Below are 19,873 nucleotides of genomic sequence, written 5' to 3'. Positions count from 1 at the left end.
GTAATGTAAGGTCTCTGAAAACAAAAAAAATCAGGCCATTGCTGCTCTGCTGCATCAAGAAACCTAACACAAAGAATCTCATACATAAGTGCGCACAGAGCAGGGTTATGTTATGTCTCTACCATAGAGTGGATCAGGGTACAAATACCCAGGAACAAGCAGCAGAGCTACCTCTGAAGCTGGAAGCAGCCCTGTCATATGACAGTGTAGTGCGTATGCCCAAACATTTTAGAGGCAAGGTTTATTACCACAGGTCTACCATAGTGCCCAGCAGACACAACTATATTGCTTACAATCCAGTTCCTGTCTCTGTAGGTACTGCGCTGGGCCATGTGCATGCCAGAAGAATCTCAGCAACATAAGCAACCACAAAAAAAACTTGTATGATGGGTGAATACAAAAACACCAAAAAAAACAAACAAAAAATATTCATTAGTAAGATACTTCTCTGACAAAGACAAGTGTTTTCACATACCTTTGCAATCTTAAACAGAAACACAAAAAAGTGTCTGAACCTGATGTCAGAACTAATGCAGATTAACTAGCTAACAGCTAGTTAGCTAAGTTTTGTTTGCACACAGATACAGAACTGCAGAAATGCAAATCCAAAGCAATATTGCAATACCTGTTTATTAAAAAAGACAAAAGCAATTAAAATATCCCTTTCATACAACAAATCAAGAAGTTCACTAGTTGGTAATGCATTTTTATTAGGTTCTTTCTTGACTTCTGAATAATACCGAGTTAAGTGAAGATTCTGGTAATGGCATTGTTGAAAAAAATTCTAGATATGGGCAAGCATTTCAGTTTAAAAAGTCAGTATGGAAAAGTTATCAGTAGCATGTTTACAGTGCACGGTGAAAGAAGGACATAGGCAGGAGAGCTGAATGCTAGTTTTTAATTTATTAAGCGCAGTACCAACCAGACTGCTGGAAGGAGACAAGCATGCCTTGGGTAATTTGCAACACAAAATCAACATTGTGTTTCCTGAAAGTCTTCAGTAGCAGGACCACACAAAAATACATGGAAGGTGAAAGAATTATAAAGAGTACAAATAACAGAGCTAAGTCTGACTAGCTCCCATCATCTCGAGATATGAAAGTGACTGGCAGTAATGAAAAATATTCTTCAAAAGAAGTGTGAAGGGATGACATCATCAGACTGGTTAAAAAAAAGAGAGAGAGAGAGAGAGAGAGAGAGAACAGAAAGCTTTAACCAGGCTTCTGTTCTAAGAAGCAGATGACAGCTTTATGTACAAGTAACATCTTTTAATGGCTGAGTTTTACTTTCAGAACACTTCTACCTTACCTAGTTGGCCGCCATTCAGCCCCATGGTATACACTGCTTCCTTAGTCCATAGCACTGTATGGAATCTGCCTGCAGCCACTCCAATCACCATTCTACCTTTCAGGTTTTTTGCCTGAACCTAAGCACAAATCCAAAGTACATCTTAATATTAAGCAGCAACAGGTGAATTTCACATGTGCAAACTTCTGACAACATTTAACTCCTAAAGTCATTAACAATGAAACATTGGTATGAATCCACATACAGTCTAGTAAATCAGGATTATTTCAGAAGTTTGTCAAGTGGGGCACTATTGCACTACTGACAAAAAGAAGTAAACCTTTTGCATTGTCTGATCAGAACTAGAATCTAATCTCCTTAGGCTGTCTTCATATGTAAGATGTTGAACAAGACTGCACAGGACATGTATAAGACAGCCAAAGACGACTCAGGTGCTGCAAAAGTGACAACTAAAAAGTTTCAGCTTCTAAGTCCTAACACCCTAAACACACTACAGAACACTATACTACTAATTCCACACTTCAAATTTAACTCAATTTTCCAGATCAAGATCAATAGGGTAATAATAGCTGTGTATCCACAGTATTTGCTTTGAAGAGCATCCCATTGTACCTCAAAACACTGTCCTGCTGCACTTTCACCAATTATTCTTTCCTACTTTTACAACAGTGGTAGTGCAATGTTGTTCTACTCCAGGTGAAGCTTCCTTTCAATAAAAGGTAATGTAACTCTTATTTACTTAAAAAAAAAAAAAACACCAAAACCACAAAAAACAGAAAAAGTTATAGATTGAGCATAGTCTGATGCGCATACCCACTCTTCCCTGTTGCTGTTCTTCCCAAAGCATTATGACTCCAGAATCCTATGCTTCCAGCAAAGGACACAACCATCAAACCCTGAGATCCATCATCCAGTGATTCAAAAGGAGTAAACAGCATGAATCTCAAGTAATACATACAAATTACTTTAAAGTCTTTTCAGCTGCAGAACAATTTGGGGAAGAAAAGGCTTTTGGCAATTGTACCTTGTATCATACTTAGCACTACAAACTTCAGTACAGTTAAAGTTACAAACTAAGACGTTTACCAGTACACAGGTAAGTATTTAAGACTGAGATGTATGATAACACAGAATCAAGAATATATCTGAACTCACATTCAACTTTATTGTCCTGAAAAAGTTTAAAAGTTATTTCCACTATCTTCACATTTTACCCTCTGTTAAAAAAACAAACAAATAAACAACTAAGCTTTGACAAACAAACAACTAAGCTTTGACTGATGTTATTTTTACCTGTCTAGGAACATTGCAATTAGGAGGAGGAGGAAGAATACCCAATTGATGGAAAGCATTTAAACCAAACGTGTAAACATATCCATCTTCTGTTAAAACGACAGTATGATCCTTAGCTGCAGCTATCTGGGAGCACTGGTGGCCAGCTAAGCCTTCCACAAGTCTTGGAACCTGAACAAGAAAAAAAAAGTTTGATACCAACTAGTGGCCATCTATGAAACTAAAGTTACACCAACAGAAAGTCATGACCAGATATTGAACTACAGATGAAAATGCATTTGAACATACAATACAGTCATTAACATAATTACCACATCCAATGCAATAAGACAAACTACTTTCATTTGAAATGCATCCTCTGCTATGAGGGGAGATGATTTTTAAACTACCTGCTCCAAAATTAGGTTTGAAACTATATCTTCAGGACAGCTGGAGAAATATTAACTATTACCTCTTTTGGTTTTCTTTTTAAATTACCATGAGCGATAAAGATTTCTCCCTTCCTCCAAAACACAGGATAATCCTAAGAAAATTCCACAGAATAAGCAGTTCTGTATCTTTGACTCTTCGTGCATTCTAACGTGAGTTCTCCTTTATTCAACTGGGTAACATCCCAATTTCAAAACAGCAATTTACAAAAAAATTCTAATTTCAGAGAATTGCATTTTTTTAAAAAAGCATTAAAAATTGAGCTCCAGTCTTCACTATAACACCCAGGAACATAATATCAAGTTCTACCAGATACTTGGTATTAGAAATTTTAAAAAAAATTACTGTGCTGCAAACTAAATGCACATTACCAGGTAGTGTGCACAGGATAAAGATACTGAAGTCTAAGAATTGTATTGTCATCATATCTTAGTCTTCTCAAATTTTGTTTTTGCATACTGCAACGATGTACTATTCAAATGAAAAAAATAGGTGAGTTTTCACTTAATAGCTGTGCAAGTCTAGTAAGAAGCAACCCTACCATCACTTTTCATGCCACTACAGCTCCAAAGCACTGCTGTTACTTTGTGCCAGCCCTGACACTCATCAGACAGTGTCACAAACCTATTTAAGAAGCCAGCCCAGCCAAAAACTATTTGCTTCCACTTACCTGGCATCAGCTAGCCTTTAAAACAGCACAGCCATAATAGAGAAGTTTGACTGCAGTACCTAGCTATCTTAAATTATAACATATTTAAATGCACATTCTTTTACTCTCTGCCACCTCACTAGCAGTACTGGAGAGGTTTTTTTCTGTTATTTAGTGGGGAGCAAGGTGGTTTGTTTGAAATCAACAGGAAACTGGTTTTGAAAGTACACCCACAGAAACTAATTCACATTTGAGACTTGCTGTTTGAAATAAAAGAAATATCATGCTAAACCACACGAGATAGCATAAGATAGCATACCAGGCATGTTTGTTCATCACCATGACCCAAGCGTCCTCCTTGTCCATGTCCACATGTATAAACTTGACCTTTGTGGGAAAGGAACACAGAGTGGAATTTGCACAGTACCACCTGAAAGAAAAAGGGCAAAAAAGGGGACAGGAGGAGGCAGCATAGGACAAATTAATTTTCTTGGATAATCTGAAAACACCTGCCAAAACTACTTTGTGAAGAAGTTCATATTTAATATGTAACTCTTTGTGAAAATATGAGTAAGATACTAGTATTAAAGCACAGGACTGCCAAATCAAGCCACAAGGAACACAAAATATTTGCTCTATATTTATTATGTACTGCCTTAACCTACCTGAAGATATCTACAGTTTGTATTTATTAAAATAAGTTCAAGCATGGTCCTACAGGCTAACAGAAGCTCGAAAGATTTAAGTTTTAAGGGTAACAGCTCAGAAGAGCTGAAGGAAACATGTTAAAAGACTGCAGCACAGATTGTCTCCCCTGAACGCTTGTTCAAGTTGTACTTTAAACTTTTAAACATTCTTAAACTGAAGTCCCAAGAAGTTACTAGGAACAAAACTACTGTTACAGGAAAAGTGCTTAACAGCATATGCTGCTTTCAACACAAGAAGAATTTTAATTCAGCATGTATTAAACAGATTCATTGTCTCACTTCAGTTCATTATGGGATTTGCACAAGGGGTCAGAAACTCAAAACAGTTACAGAAGTATCGTGCTTCTGGATTTATTTAATGATATTCAAGCCATATAGCCAAGGTAAATAATAGCAAAAAACATCCTCCCCACCAAAATAGAGAACCATGATTTAAAGGAGGGTGATAGGGGAGGGAGGAAGCAGCAAGAATATAACACAGCAGGCCTACTCTAGTAGTCCTTAGCTGCTCTAAGCTGCTTGCCAGATCAATGGAAACTGCTTGCTGAGAAATAACTAGGAAGAAAGAAAAAGAGAGGGAAGACAAAACCAAAACCAAACAACAAAAAACCCACAAACCCAAACCCAACGTTTTTTTTTCATGCGAATTTTCAAAACTTGGTAACATCTCTGATAGTTGTTCCCCTCCACACACCCCTCCAAGTTCACTGAGAAACGTGCCTATGTAATACTTTCAGAATACCTGTTTGATATACACGCCATTCCGAGGAAAAAGGTCCACCAATTCAGGATGATGTTTACCCTGTTGACCACCGTGACCCAGAGTAAAATTTATGTTGTTTCCCCAGGTGTAGACTTCCATGGGATCTGCAATGAAAAGAATTCTCTCTGCAGCTTGTGAATTTACCAGTCTCATGCATAATGACCTTGAAAATCAACTCCTGCTGGTTTTATTTAAAATTTGAAGAGGAAAGCTGTTTTTTACCTAAAATTGAACTTTTAAAAGTTTTATTCTTATGAGAAAGAAGGTGCTATGACAAAATATTTCAACATCACAGTAAAGATGATGATCAACATTACTTATATGTATTTTCCAGTTGCAGAATATGCAAGCATTCCTCAGCCGCAAATTTACTTGTTACGTTTTCAGAAGACAACTACTACTACCTTAGATTATACATGCTTTGTTTCAATTTAGTAAAAAGCTTTTCCCCAAAAAAGGTTATGCTGTCATGTATGAAAACCATAAACACTTTCAAATCAGGTGTCGGCAAAAACTAACATTTTATATTTTTTAAATAACCTCTCAGTTACACGGATATCTGAATACCATTTTCTGATGAGTAAGAAACTGAAATCAATGTATATTTGATCATGTTGAGCTACTACTAAAAAGATTAAATAATTTTAACATATTTTACAAGGTAAAACTAAAAATACTCAAAACTCAGGATTTGTGTAACAAAAAATACTTAAATTGACTGGAAACAAGCTGAAAAGAACAAATTTCACTGTGCAACAAGACTGAACTTGGGGACATGGAGAAAAGGGGAAAGAAGGGGGGGGAGAAAAGTATAAAACAGCATAAAAATAAATAAAACCCACTGGAAAAACTATTCCCCTGTCAAAGAAAAACTTGTGTACTCACAGTTTTTCTTACATACTCATTTCCTATTTGGAGAAATTGTATTTAGAGTGACTATAACTAACTTACATCAAACTACCTTGCCTAAAAATATTTTGAAAATTCAAGAACATATTCCCCCTCTTTTCACAAAAGACACTGAAGTGATGTAAACTCCTCAATCAAACTCAAAGACACTGAAGTATCTCTGATAAATTGAATTGAGATAAAAGAGAAAAAAAAAAAAATCACAGAATAGTTGAGGTTGAAAGGCACCTGTGGAGATCATCTAGTCTAACACCTCTGCTCAAGCAGGGTCAGCTAGACCAGGCTGCCCAGGACCATGTTCTCTCAGGTTTTGAGTATCTCCAAGGCTGGAGTCTCCACAACCTTTCTGGGTCACCTAGTATATCACTTGCCTTTTTTTTTTTTTTTTTTTTTTCCTCCTTTCCCCCATTTTTTTTTCCTTTTTTACCTCTAAGTCAGTCACTGTTCCTTCATTTTTGCTACACATATACATCTTGTGCCTACTGGCAAGATTCTGCACCTGCTGTCTTATGACATCAGTGACTCCACATCTTCAGATATCTCATAACTTATACAGTCCTAATTAGAAACAGAAAATATTGTCTAGACTGTTACATACATTAAGACATTGTTGAAACATATCTCCTTGTAAAATACAATTTAAGCTACTTGGTTTCATACCGGTTTTCTTGAAGACCACATGGATTGGCCTGTCTTTCATCACAAGATCCAGGGCTGATAAGCCTTCTTTATCCTGAATATACAGACTAACGCCATGCTGAAAGAGACGTAGAGGAGGGGAAGAGAAGAACAAAGTTAAAATTAAACATCACAGCTTTAAGTATGCCAGGTAAACATTTAAGAAGCTAAATAAATCTTTAATTGAATTTTAGTATTGATAAAATAAAATCTTCAGATTCTTTCAAGTAAATCGTAAGCAGATCTGAAAAAAAGAGTGCAGTTCTGTTCAACTACATACACATCATGTTCATCTATTAACTGGGATTTTATTGTATGAATACTGATTGAGCAGTAAGATGTAATCAGGGAAACACACTTGAAGATAAAGCACTGCCATCTAGGAAGGGCAAGTATTTACCAGAAAATGCATTTACCAGCTTTGAAGACTGCATTTTCTTATATCGGCATGTTTAGAGAATCAGTTTTGACAAGCTGGAGAAGTGAGATCAAAAAACCTACTATGGCTTTGAAATCAGCAGAGAACAGTGGCTCACAGCTGCTGAGAAAGGGCAAGAGGACACAAACAGCCAGACAATACAGCAGCAAGGAAGCTTCAGAAGCACAAAGCTTTAGAACTTTGAGAGAGGTAGATATTCTCTGTAAATACCATTTTCTCAATACAAAAAAGTGCTGCTACACCAGCATTGGTTTTAAGGAAGTCGAGTGTCATCAATCAAATCACTGAAGGGAAGAACTGCAGACGTCCCCAAGCAGAACCTAACGGGTAATACAGCTGTACCTATGTACCACAGGCCATGGCTAATATAAAAGAAAACCTTACAGAATTTCACTCTTAAGAGGTAAACACATGAAACACAAAAATCGAGGGAGCACAATCCATTCAAGCATGACGGAAGGACACAGCTAGCCACATCTGCAGTAGGGATTTTAACCTGTAGCTTCATTTAGAAAAACACGAGCCAGAAGAACAATGTACATTCTCCAAATTATAAAGGCAACCCTACCAGCAACAGTGCTGGTATTAATTCAGTATATGACAGAAAGACCGACCTATTTTTATGATTTAACAGGTAGCTGGATATTCTTCTCTTTGGCAGCTGCATAGATCATTTACAAGCAGAACAGAGGCTGTAGTGATATTCACATGGTCTGAATTTGTAAAAACAAACCCCAAATGCTGAGTGGCAAAACTGATAGTTAGATACAGTCTGAGAATAAGCCATGACTGCCTCCAGCCCACAACAGAAGTCTGTCATCCACACTACTTGAGTACCCCAGGCATTGATACCAGGGCCAGTATTGTTTAACATCTTCACTAATGACCTGGATGAAAGGACAGCAAGCAACCTTAGCAAGGCTGATGATGACACAAGACCAGGAGGATTGGCTGACAAGCCAGAGCGCTGTGCTGCCATTCAGAGGGACCTTGACAGGCTGGAGCAACCGGGCTGAGAGGAACCTCATGAAGTTCAACAAAGGGAAATGCAAATCCTGGCCCTAGGGAGGAACAGCCCAGTGTACCAATATAGCTGGAGGCCGACTGGCTGTAAAGCAGCTTAGCAGAAAAGGACCTGGGGCTTCTGGTGGACAACCAGTTGATCACAAGCCAGCAATGTATCCTCGCAGCTAAGAATGGTGAAAGCATCCAGGGCTGCATAAGGGAGTGTTGCCAGCAGGGATTACTCAGCACTGGCAAGCCACAGCTGGAGTCCTGGGTATAGGTCTGGACTCCCCAGTACAAGACAGACATGGACATACAGGAACAAGTCCAGCAAAAGACCACGAAAATAATGACTGAGTCATCTGACATACAAGGAGAGTCTGAGAGAGCTGGGATACTTAGCCTAGTGAAGGTTCGGGGGGTGGGAGAGGACGTGTCTTATCAATGTCTATCATAAATACCTGATTGGAGGTGGGGGGGTGGGGATCCCAGTGATATCCAGTGGCAGAACAAGTGGCAATGGGCACAAATTGAAATATAAGAAATTATGTTTAAACCTAAAAATCATTTTTACTGGACTAATATTAAAACATTGGAACAGAGATGTTTGAGTCTCCACCCCTGGAGACATTCAAAATCCAACTAGGCACAGTCCTGGGCAACCTGCTCTAGCTGACCTTGATTGAGCATGGGTGTTGGACTAGACAATTTTCAGAGATTTCCTTCTAGCTCAGCTATTTCATAATTCTATTCTACAATCCCTTCCTGTTGTTGCTATAATACCTTTCTATAATGCAGTACAGCAGTGAGACTTCAGTTAAGGAAGTGAGAGGCAGAGCACTGTTTCATTCTGCTGCTTAGAGAAGAATCAGCAGAGCTAGCTATCAGAAAAACCTCACTCATTTATGCAACTCATAGAAGAGTAAAATACATGTGGGGAAACCTCCTGCAAACAAATATCAAAGATGCAGATATACACACACTAGAAGACTGAACACTTTTTCATACAACACATACAGAGTTTCCAGTTTTCTAGAGAACAAAATCATGTACAATTCTCACACAAACACCTACTTTTGTGAAGTTTAATGAAAACCTCCTCACTATGTAAGGGTACAGCAAATGAAATCCATATTTAACAGTTACCAGACTGTCAAGAATTAAAAAATACTGGATCCACAACCATTGTGCTTAAACTGCCTGTTGAAAGCAGAGTGTTTAATGCTTACCAATGGCTAGTCACTGCAATTTAAAAAGGCTGAACTCAAAATGGAAAATTCTCTGCCTTAAAAGGTTTGCTTTAAAGTAACCCTGAACTACAAATATTTCATTTTCTCATGTGGTTAAAGGGACCCTGAACTTCTCAAACATATGTAGCTCTTCCCTTTGCTGTACTTGGGACAGAAGGATCAAAAGAGCAATCGAAAAATATATACAACTCACTAAGTGGTAGGGAAGAAACAGCAGTTGCAAGAAAGGAATGAGGGGGACTGAGCAAAAGCCCTGGTTGAAATATGAATGAAATGGGGATTCACATAATAAAATGCTCCATATCTTGAAGTGCTTATCTCTCAAATGTAAGATTCACTTCTCATTATAACTCCATTTAAGCTTTTATTATTTTATGGTCTCTAAAAACACTGATTGGTGTAAGTACTCAAGTCTATTTTTAGAGTATCTTTGATCACTCTCCACTTTTAAGATCTTGACCCTGATATCATCCACACAAAGCAGTCTTCAGGGAAGTCCACAATTAATCAGGGATCCTTATTCAGTGCTGATTTCTGCATGGGTAAAGCTTTTATGAACACAGAGACAACTTTCAAGTAAATCAATGCACTGTGATCTAAACGCAGTATTAAGACAACCCTCAAGAGGCTTTCAGGTGAGTTTAAAAACCCACTTTTACATAACAAATACAACTCTAAAAATTGTAGATACCAAGGAAAACTACAGTTGTAAATCACTTACCTTCAGTAATGACAAAACACAATCAATGTATCCATAAAATATACTTCTGTGCAAAGCTGTCCATCCAGACTCTTTGTCTTTTGCCAAGAGATCTACTCCTTTGGTCTCAGCCAACCAGTCTAGCACACCTTTTTTGCCACAAGATGAAGCAAGATGTATAACGTTTCTACCAAAGGCATCCTTTATAGTTGCAGCATTGTAGCAATAAGAAGAGAGAAAAGCCTTGATCTGGCCTTCACTTCCTCTGGTTACCACAGAAATAACATCCAAAGCATGCTGTAGAGATCGACACTTTGCAGTGCAGTCTGGCATGAGAGAACTCATCTTCACTTCTGAAGCTGCTCCTTAAGGGGAACAACCCTTAAGTGTATCAAGGCACTCCAATTCAGTACACAACACAGTGCCTTAAAAAACTTATAATTCCGAGGACGCAAATCCAGTTTTATTGAGCTGCCATTAGAAATCTTTGTACTGCTATGTTTGGCACTTGATCCAAATAAATATTTACAAATACATATTTTTAGAAGTCTTATTTCACCATCTTATATAACAAATATTCTTGTCCATAGAAAATTCCAAAAGTGAACTACCTCAAGTGTGGAGAGGGGGATTCCCCCTCCACACTACCTTATTCTTCTAAAACTCCATAATTGCAAGGGAGACCTGAAAGAGAACAAACCAGAACATATTAATCAACAAAAATTCTTTTCCCCAGCAACTGTACCAATTTAAATGCCTATCAAACTAGCACTGGCAAGTACAGGAGCAATGTGGCAAGAGTTAACTGACCTGCCCCATGCCATCTGAGCTTATACTCAGGCATTCAGTCAGTTTAAAAAGATGTGACTCTGTTCCCCACCTCAGCCTCCAAAGGTGCCTCCTCCCTTTCTTTGACATAAATCTTTGAGGCTATATGGTAAACTGGATCCAAAAAAATTATCTGAAGAGAAAAAAAATGTTTGCTTTCCCAGCTTTAGGGTCCTCAGGACCCTCACGGTTTACTAATTGTATCATTATTTTGTGATCAGAAAGCAAGGACTGAACTAAAAGACTGCTGGAAAAAAACCAAACTAAACCAAAAAACCACCCGCTCACCAAAAATTTCCCACAGCTGCTGAGTAGATCTTGGCTAACAGACACTTTATCAGTCAGATCCAGACGGAGAGAGGGACAACCACAGTTTCCCTTAGCCACTGCAAAAAGGATTTTTTTTCTTTTTTTACTTTCTCTTCCCCAGCCTGAATGCCTACCCATCTCCCTACTAAGTCTCTCCTGCAGAATCAACAGGAAGGCTCCTCTCCACCACTGCCAGAGCCACTGACAAATGTGAGAGGAAGGATGGCAACAGAGCAAAGAACAAAAACTTGTAAAAGAGCAGACTCATGCAGTGCAAAGGTCTAAAGCTCCTGAATAGGCAGGAAGAAATGAAGGTTGGACGGGGTAAGGGAGGAAGAAGAAGGAAAAGGAGGCAAAGATACAAATTCTTGTTCATGAAAATATATTCACAGTCTGGGGCATACGGCATTTCTGCTAATCTGTGCTTACTTATCTTTAGCATATCCATCTTTCTCTGGCATCCACTTTCTCAAAGGTAAAGAAGACCTGACGGAAGCACTCATCTAGCCTATTAAATGTGTGCAGTTATATTTAAAAGGGTTACAGTACAAGAAATGCAGACAACAGTATAAAAGTCACACATAAACCCATCTGAAACAGAAAAAGTGGACTATAAACATCACTGATACACTGCATAATTTAATGTGAACTGCTATTCAGTCGCGAAAAACTTCATGCTTCAATCTTTTCAAGCCTAAATTGCAAACTGAGTGAAGTAGTATTGTCATATGTTGAACTCCTTGATGCTTTTGCTTGCTATGCAAACTGTAGTTTAAAATTGTTCTACCAATGAGTAAAATATTTCAAAATAAGTTGGACAATGTTACCATGAAAGATGAATAAATAAAACTAAATACATTAGGAAATCCTCAGGAAAAAAAATGACCAAACAAACAAAAACTGCTACCTTCCCAGCTCAGCAGCCATGATACATGTAACCACGTGCACACCCCACTCACTGCCGCCCCCCAGCCTGTTGATCTTAGCTTCCGTCGCTTTTCAGGCACTGAACGCATAACCATATTTTGTTAATGTCTCTATCTGCAAAGACATGTCAGGGGAAGATTACTTTGTTTGGAAGAGAAAACAGAAATCCCAGTCCTCCTTCGATTTCAAGAATTATCATCAAGATTACCACCAATTTGAAAACAACCAGTTCAGAGCAAACACTAGTAATGGAATCTAAACTTTCAAGAAAAAAAAAAATTCTAATCCAAGAGTATTAATTTAAACATCTCATGCCAAAGCCTTCAACAACATTCAGAAGGGATTAAATACTTGGAATGGAAATCTACAGATCAAAGTTGTTCAGTGTGCACCTTCAAAACAATTTCAAACAGCAGGCACATGAAAAACAAAAAAGTAGGTTTTATTCATTACAATTTAGCCCCTCATCCCTGTCCAGGAGTAACATTCAGAAATATTTCAGAGGCCAAAATTGACCACAACCATTTAACTTGCATTTGTCACAGAGAGCTTGAGTTCACTCTACAGGGCATTTTACAACCAACATACAAACTTCTGCAGTAACACAAGTGGTATTTTATACATATATATACACACATATATATACACATACATATATATATATACACACACACCTGTGTGGACTCTTCTCCTTTCACCTTCTCTAAAGCCTCAGACTGTAAAGAAAACTGAACCACTGTTGCAAGCTTGGAAAAAAAAAAAATCTAGTTTTAAGAACACAGCCTGACTTGCTGCTCCAAGTAATCAACGCGTGACAGGTGACTGCTGTCAGCAGACTCAGATTGCCAGAGCACCACACAGTCTTCTAAATAGCCATAATTTTTAAAAATATATCTTTGGAGATCTATAGGAAAAACATCAGAAGTGCTATTATCTTCAAACCAATTTGTCACATTTCATCAATATGCCACTAGGCAATAAAATCATGCTGTGGAAGAAGTATGAATTTTATATATGTCTTGTAAAGCATATCTTAAATATAATTCATTGTTAAGACATTTCTATTACTGCTACAAAGAAAGAAAAAAGAAAAATTAGTTAGGGGAATCATAAAATAAAGTTAACTAATCTGTTAAGTAAACTGGTATGAAATGGCACCACCACCCAAGGAAGCAGTCCTGCCATGCCTCATGCCATACCTTCCCTTGTGCAGTACACACCTATTTAAGACACTGAATTGCATGAGAAAATGATTCGTAAGAATCCTGGTTTCAAAGAAACTTGTGCCATTACAAGAAAGGAACAGAGAGGCCAGAGGAAAAACTTCTTTAAAGCATCTGAGCTCTAGCCTCACCAAACACCAAAATACTGTGGACAACAAACCACACATTAAACGAATAAGAAGTCTGCTACTAGGTAGAAATACAACCCTGCCTACCCTCACGCTGTCTTCATTATGGTGACACTTACTGCAGCTATGTGAAATCTGACTCTACTGAATTATGTCTTTATAAGTCATTCTAATCCAGACCTCCTTTACTATAAACATTACAACACTAGATACTGTATTAGTACATTGATATCTGTATCTTGAGTTTCAAGACAGAAGGCTGTAGATCAAGTTTTCGCCTCTCCACAGTAAGGACTGGCACACCAGTAACACACACTATCATGTTATTACAGCATCTGAAAAGGGTTAATAATCAGATCTGACTATTTTAAAATACAAAGTAGGTCCCTAAGTGAAACCTTAAGACTTTAAAATTGTGAATTGATGCTCACATCTGTGTGAAAACCTTGTGACTGATGTCCTAATGCTTACTTCTAGTATATGGAGTCCCAGCTGAATGATGAGCACCTAAAATAAGCACAAAATAGGAACAGCACCAGCATTTTTTAAACTTCGAATTTAATTGTCTAGAATACAGTGCCCTTTTGATTATGTGTCTCTGCTTTTATTGGCAAATATTTCCATAGGCTTCTCAGCACTAATCATATTCATGTTACAATACCAGTGTCTTCCTAATGCTGTAATTATTGAAAGACATAAATGGCTAAATAAGATTATCATCTTTTAAACAGTTTTATGATACAATAGGTATCATTTGGAATTCAAATTATTTTTAAATACTGATTCCTAATTAACATTTTTGTGATAGAAAAACCTCACAAAAAATGGAGGAATTGGAGCAGTATTCAGAGTATCCCAAAGACATTTTATTTCAGAAGCAAGTGGGTTTCTAAATTTTCCCTTCGAGACATGAGCTACTTATTATACGTGTTCACAGCCCAGGAAAATTTAAAAGATTACAACCAACTTGGAAGCAATTCCTAAGTAGCAAGAAAGTGTTTGTGGTATCTTGCCTCCTGGAAGTGAGTATGTAGAGCCCTCTGACTCAGCTCTTCCTCTCAGAGATGGCAAAGCACCACCGCACAACAGCTGTCAGACACCCTCCAAGAAGGAGTGTGTCAGATGTGTCATCTGACCTTATGGAGTCAGAACTCCTACAGCTGAAAAAGCAGCTTTCTACCTACTGTGGTTGTCTCAAAAATTTGTTTCTTTCAAGAAGTCACTATAAATAGGCAAAGATTTGGCACTTTTTTTTCTAAAAGGTCTAAAATCAAAGCTGTCACACCTCTGTTGAGTACGAAAATAACCAAGATTCTACACATCTGTAAGACTAAGCTAACAAATACCTTAATGACTAAGGATGATGATGGTAGATTTCATTTCCTGCAAACAGCAGAGGGCAGATGTGAAATCTTGAGGTTCTGTTCAATCATTGGGAAAAATGAACAGAGTTGGCAGAAGCTTGCCACTGTGGAGTTCCAGAAATCTCTCTGCGTATCAAAGCTGCTTACAAGGAACTTCTGGTGAGTTAGTGGTCTTCAAGTCCAAGGGTTCTGTTTATCTATTTTTGTTATCCAAGATCATTCCCAGAATAGATAAAAAAAAATATATGATCAATTGTAATCTGGAAACATGAAATCTCACAAAAATTAAGCCAGAAGAAAGAGATGATGATACCAAGGCAGCTTTAGGACCTCCTACTACATATCTGTGTCTTAGTCACTTATCTTTCAGAAGACAAATCCGGTGAAGGCAGAGCATATTACATACAAATTTTTATGATGCCTAGAACACTGACATTTAGCACAGAGGCATCACAAGCTACTGGATGAAGGAAAATATCAGACTGCTCGTTTCCACATCTGTAGGATCATGTTCTCCATCAACACATGCCCAATTTTCTTTTTTTCTAGAAAGTATTTCCACAGAGGTTGTGTGCTCTTGGCTCAAAGGTACAAGGGTGCTATCAACAGAGAAACAGCAACCAACCTTTACCACGTGGTTGGATGCCAGAAACGCTGTTTAATATCTTTGTCAGTGACATGGACAGTGGGATTGAGGGCACGCTCAGCAAATTTGCCAACACCACCAAGCTGTGTGAAGCGGTTGGCATGCAGGAGGGAAGGGGTGCTATCCAGAGGGACCTTGACAGGCTTGAGAGATGGGCCTATGAGAACCTCATGAAGTTCAACAAGGCCAAATGCAAAGTCCTGCACGTGGGTTGGGGCAATCCCAAGCACAAATACAGGCTGGGCAGAGAATGGATTGAGAGCCGCCCTGAGGAGAAGGACTTGGGGATGTTCATTGACAAGAAGCTCAACAGGACCCGGCAATGCATGCTTGCAGCCCAAAAAGCCAACCATATCCTGGGCTGCATCAAAAGAAGCATGGCCAGCAGGTCGAGGGAGGTGATTCTGCCCCTCTACTCTGCTCTCATGAGACCCCGCCTGGAGTACTGCCTTCAGCTCAGGGGCCCCCAGCATAAGAAGGACACAGACCTGTTGGAGTGAGTCCAGAGGAGGGCCACAAAGATGATCAGAGGGCTGGAGCACCTCTCCTATGAAGACAGGCTGAGACAGTTGGGGTTGTTCAGCCTGGAGAAGAAAAGGCTCCAGGGAGACCATATAGCAGCCTTCCAGTACCTAAGGGGGGCCTACAAGAAAGCTGGAGAGGAACTTTTTACAAGGGCATGTAGTGATAGGACAAGGGGTAATGGCTTTAAACTGAAAGAGAGTAGATTCAGATTAGATATAAGGAAGAAATTCTTCACTATGAGGGTGGTGAGGCAGTGCAACAGGTTGCCCGGAGAAGTTGTGGATGCCCCAACTCTGGAAGTGTTCAAGGCCAGGCTGGATGGGGCTTTGAGCAATCTGGTCTAGTGGAAGGTGTCCCTGCCCATGGCAGGGGGGTTGGAACTAAATGATCTTTAAGGTCCCTTCCAACCCAAACTATTTGATGATGATGATGAAGAAACATATATTGAAACTGCCAATCTGGGAGGCACACATTTGATACCAGAATTCATATCTACCATCTTTCAGGTTCTTCCTGATGAAAGCCTATACTCAGTACTAAATCTAGCAAAATCTGGCTAACATGGATGTGGATACCAGTACCAAGGCAGTGGCTAGTAGCTGCTGTTACGTTTTTTTCATCTTAGTACAGACAATGGTCTCGCATGAAAATGAAAGAGAAAACAGAAGAGATTCAGATAGTTAGAATTCAGTGCCACTTGAAGACAGACTGCTGGTTTTGCATCTTCCATGTGATCTGCGTTTAAGTAACTTAATTGTCAAATTAGCGACATGGCCTTAAAACCCAGCTTTAAGTTGCTTTACTAAGGGCATATTTCTAAAGACCTTATTTGATCTTTAAATTGGCATAACCTCATTCCAGTCACTGTTTTTCTTTTGGTTTTTATTTATTTTTTCAAGCAGTACTGATTTTTTTCTAAATACCAGTTGCATCTAGGATGCACTTGGGGAAAAACTACCTACTATTTGGCTCTCCTAAAACAGTACTAAATAATGGTTTCTCCTTCCCGTATAAAAGTCTAGAGTCTTCCTTGTCAACCCTAATACTCCTCCGTTAAAAAAAAAAATAGTGTAAATAATATGGCTTTTCAGAAGGTACAAAATTCATTTGCGCTTTCTTTTGACAGTAAGTTCCTAAATGAAGAGAGATACGACTGGCAACATCACACACTTCGGGAAGGTTAAGTCCATCCTTATAAGGCTATTGCAAGTTCTTACAGATTTCCAGGGTGGAGTGGAAGGGGAGCTTCAGAGGGGGGTTGTTTTTTAAACAAGCATGCTGACAATTAGTAATATTCTCGAAGTTGGTCCATTCGCACTTGTTTCATAACATCACAAAAGACCTGTAACCATAACAGCACAGAAATCGTGAAAATATTTGTACCCAAAACAAACTTCACCATGCAGACTACTTGATTAGTAAGCTAATCAAAAAAAACAAATCTAAAGCTTACAGAATTAAAGCCATGGGAATTTGCTATCACGTTACTGATTTTCCAGGATTTTCTGTTGGCTGTAGTCTTACCTAAAGGCACCTTTCACTAATACATTAAAGGAGTAGTTTAGAATCTAACAAAAGTGACTAGCAAATTGAATCCGGGTAGTAATATAATAAATGTAGCACTGGCATTAAGCAATATATCCTCAAGGAAACACAGATAAATTCCTAGATAAATAACAGCAAACACACCCTTCAGCTACAAGCAGCACACTGTCCAACGCTTTAAAGAACAGCTAGGCTACTAATTTCTGCTCAGGAGATTACATATCCACAGATAGTTTAACCTGTTCAGAAACTCCCTGCACATTTGTTGAAGTTTGAGCATAAATCTAGGCTTTTTAACCCCTTGAACAATATTATTTGAATACATGGTATATTTTATGGGGGGAAAAGTGATTGAATATACAAGGCAACAAGGGTAAATCTAAGCTATGCAGTGGCTTAGAGTGGTTTGGCAGTTAGAAATTCCCACACAGCGTCTTTTAAAAAAAGTAGCTTTTTCTCAACTATATTACAGGCGCATTGCAATACAAGACACAGAAAGCAAGGGTTCCACTCTTCTCAATACACAAAACATCAGGTAGAGTGCTGCTTCTAGTTCAGATATCAAATTTTAAGAGAAGTAGGTAAGCAGAGGAAAACTTTGGAAAGAGCAAGTAGGATTCAGAAAGTTTACAAAACAACCCATGAGTACAGGCTGATCAAATTGGATCTATTTTCTCCTTCAGCTGCGTTTTCTACAGACCACCCAGAGCCTTTGAATAAGGCAGCTGTTACATCAAGAAGAAAAATCAAAACTCTAGTCCATTTTACCCCTGGGATAAGTAGTCATTTGTTCAAATTTCTTAAGAGATTAAGATTATATGTCAGGAAGCACTTTCAAATGATAAACTGAATGCTAATGAGGCTCTCAAAATGAGCTAGACAACAGGCAACCTGTTCAAGTTTTAAAGAAATGCAACCTGCCTAGAAGTAAAGCTATGGAGGAAAACTTGCTTTAAAAAACACCACGTTCCACCATGCCCGCTATGTCCCCTGGGCCATGGCAGATCCAAGCTGCTTCACTGACTGGACCAGGGCCTCTGTGCCACCGCTTGGCACAGGTACAGCCCTGGCGCAGGTGACCTTTAGAGGTTCTCTCGAGACGTTCTGCAACTTCTGCCTCCACAGCAACAGCAGCACAATCCTTATCAGGATGAGATACTCAGTGATCCAGCAACTCTAATCCATTTGCTCCTAACAGTGTTAACAAGCACTATCAACTAAAGGCAGACATGTCTGTCAAAAAAACACCAAAGTACCATTAGTAGCTAAATTCACCTACAACCCATCAGAGCAAATCTATTAGTCAGGAATCATAGCACATAAACACCAAACTGTGAAATGCTGTGCTTAGCTTATCTAGAAATAGTCAAAACTACTTATGTTTAATAACTTAACACTATCCAAAAAATTAAAACCTATAGAAAGTGGTATAGACGAAAGTACAGTGAGTGCAGTTATAGGCATTTCCACAATACACTGGGACCTTGTTCTAAATTTTTTATTGAAACAGATAACCTGAAGGTAAGTCAAGAACAATGAACCACAAATGTGTTCTAGAATTTCGCCACACTATCAGATAAATACATCAAGTCCCAGGAAAATCTTACTTTTCTGAATGAACTCTAAAACTTTTGGTACAGTATTATTAAAGAGTACCCACATCAGATGTTGTTAAGTGATTATCATTTTTTTGTACACCACAAATTGTGGCCAGTTTCCATGAAAACAGACAACCACACTGACCATGTCAGCAAAAAAAGGGCCGGATTTCAGAGATCAGGTGGTTGGCCCCCAAGACGACTGCACAGAAATATCCTTTTAAGCTAGCTATGAGATTTCAGCTCCCTGGTGCTTACGCTGCTGCTCAAAGCCAGCAACACCATAAGCTGCTACCAAAAGCGACAGACGAGTATCACCAAGGCGGCCAGAAACACGACAGGCTTCCCGGGAATTTCCAGCTAAGGAAACCTGGCAGAGGCTGCTGCCAGTGTCAAGGGGGGGAAAGTCTGAAGTGTTTCAAAAAGCCAGCCACAGGCGAGGGGTAGACAGGGGGGAAGGTGGCCGTTTTAACTCTCACTACACAAGCCCACGTAGCCGGGAAGAGACAAGCGACAGAACAGACTTATCAAAACAGGCGTCCGAGCCACTTTTCTTCCGCCTCGAAGCCGGTCCCCTCCCATCCTACGTGGCCGGCTGCCCTTTACCCTCCCTGGCCCGGGCTCTCCCCATTCCTACAGCCCCCCGCCGC

General features: G+C 39.0%; 1 protein-coding gene across 3 annotated transcripts in view; it reads right to left on the bottom strand.

Annotated features, from left to right (window-relative positions):
* The window catches only part of IBTK (inhibitor of Bruton tyrosine kinase), a 53,142-nt gene extending 42,344 nt beyond the window's left edge, over positions 1-10,798 (bottom strand). For all 3 annotated transcript variants that reach the window (XM_009820598.2, XM_059832705.1, XM_009820599.2), the window contains exons 1-6: positions 10,152-10,798; positions 6,719-6,815; positions 5,129-5,253; positions 3,999-4,109; positions 2,602-2,772; positions 1,309-1,426 (exon numbers count right to left, since the gene is read on the bottom strand). In XM_009820598.2, the coding sequence (XP_009818900.2) occupies positions 1,309-1,426; positions 2,602-2,772; positions 3,999-4,109; positions 5,129-5,253; positions 6,719-6,815; positions 10,152-10,475 (946 nt within the window). In that variant the 5' untranslated portion in view covers positions 10,476-10,798. The remainder of the gene's footprint in view (positions 1-1,308; positions 1,427-2,601; positions 2,773-3,998; positions 4,110-5,128; positions 5,254-6,718; positions 6,816-10,151) is intronic.
* Positions 10,799-19,873: the final 9,075 nt, after the last annotated feature.

The sequence above is a fragment of the Gavia stellata genome, chromosome 2, assembly GCF_030936135.1.
Source record: "Gavia stellata isolate bGavSte3 chromosome 2, bGavSte3.hap2, whole genome shotgun sequence".
NCBI classification, from domain to species: Eukaryota; Metazoa; Chordata; class Aves; order Gaviiformes; family Gaviidae; genus Gavia; species Gavia stellata.
This window is presented reverse-complemented; position numbering and strand designations above follow the sequence as displayed.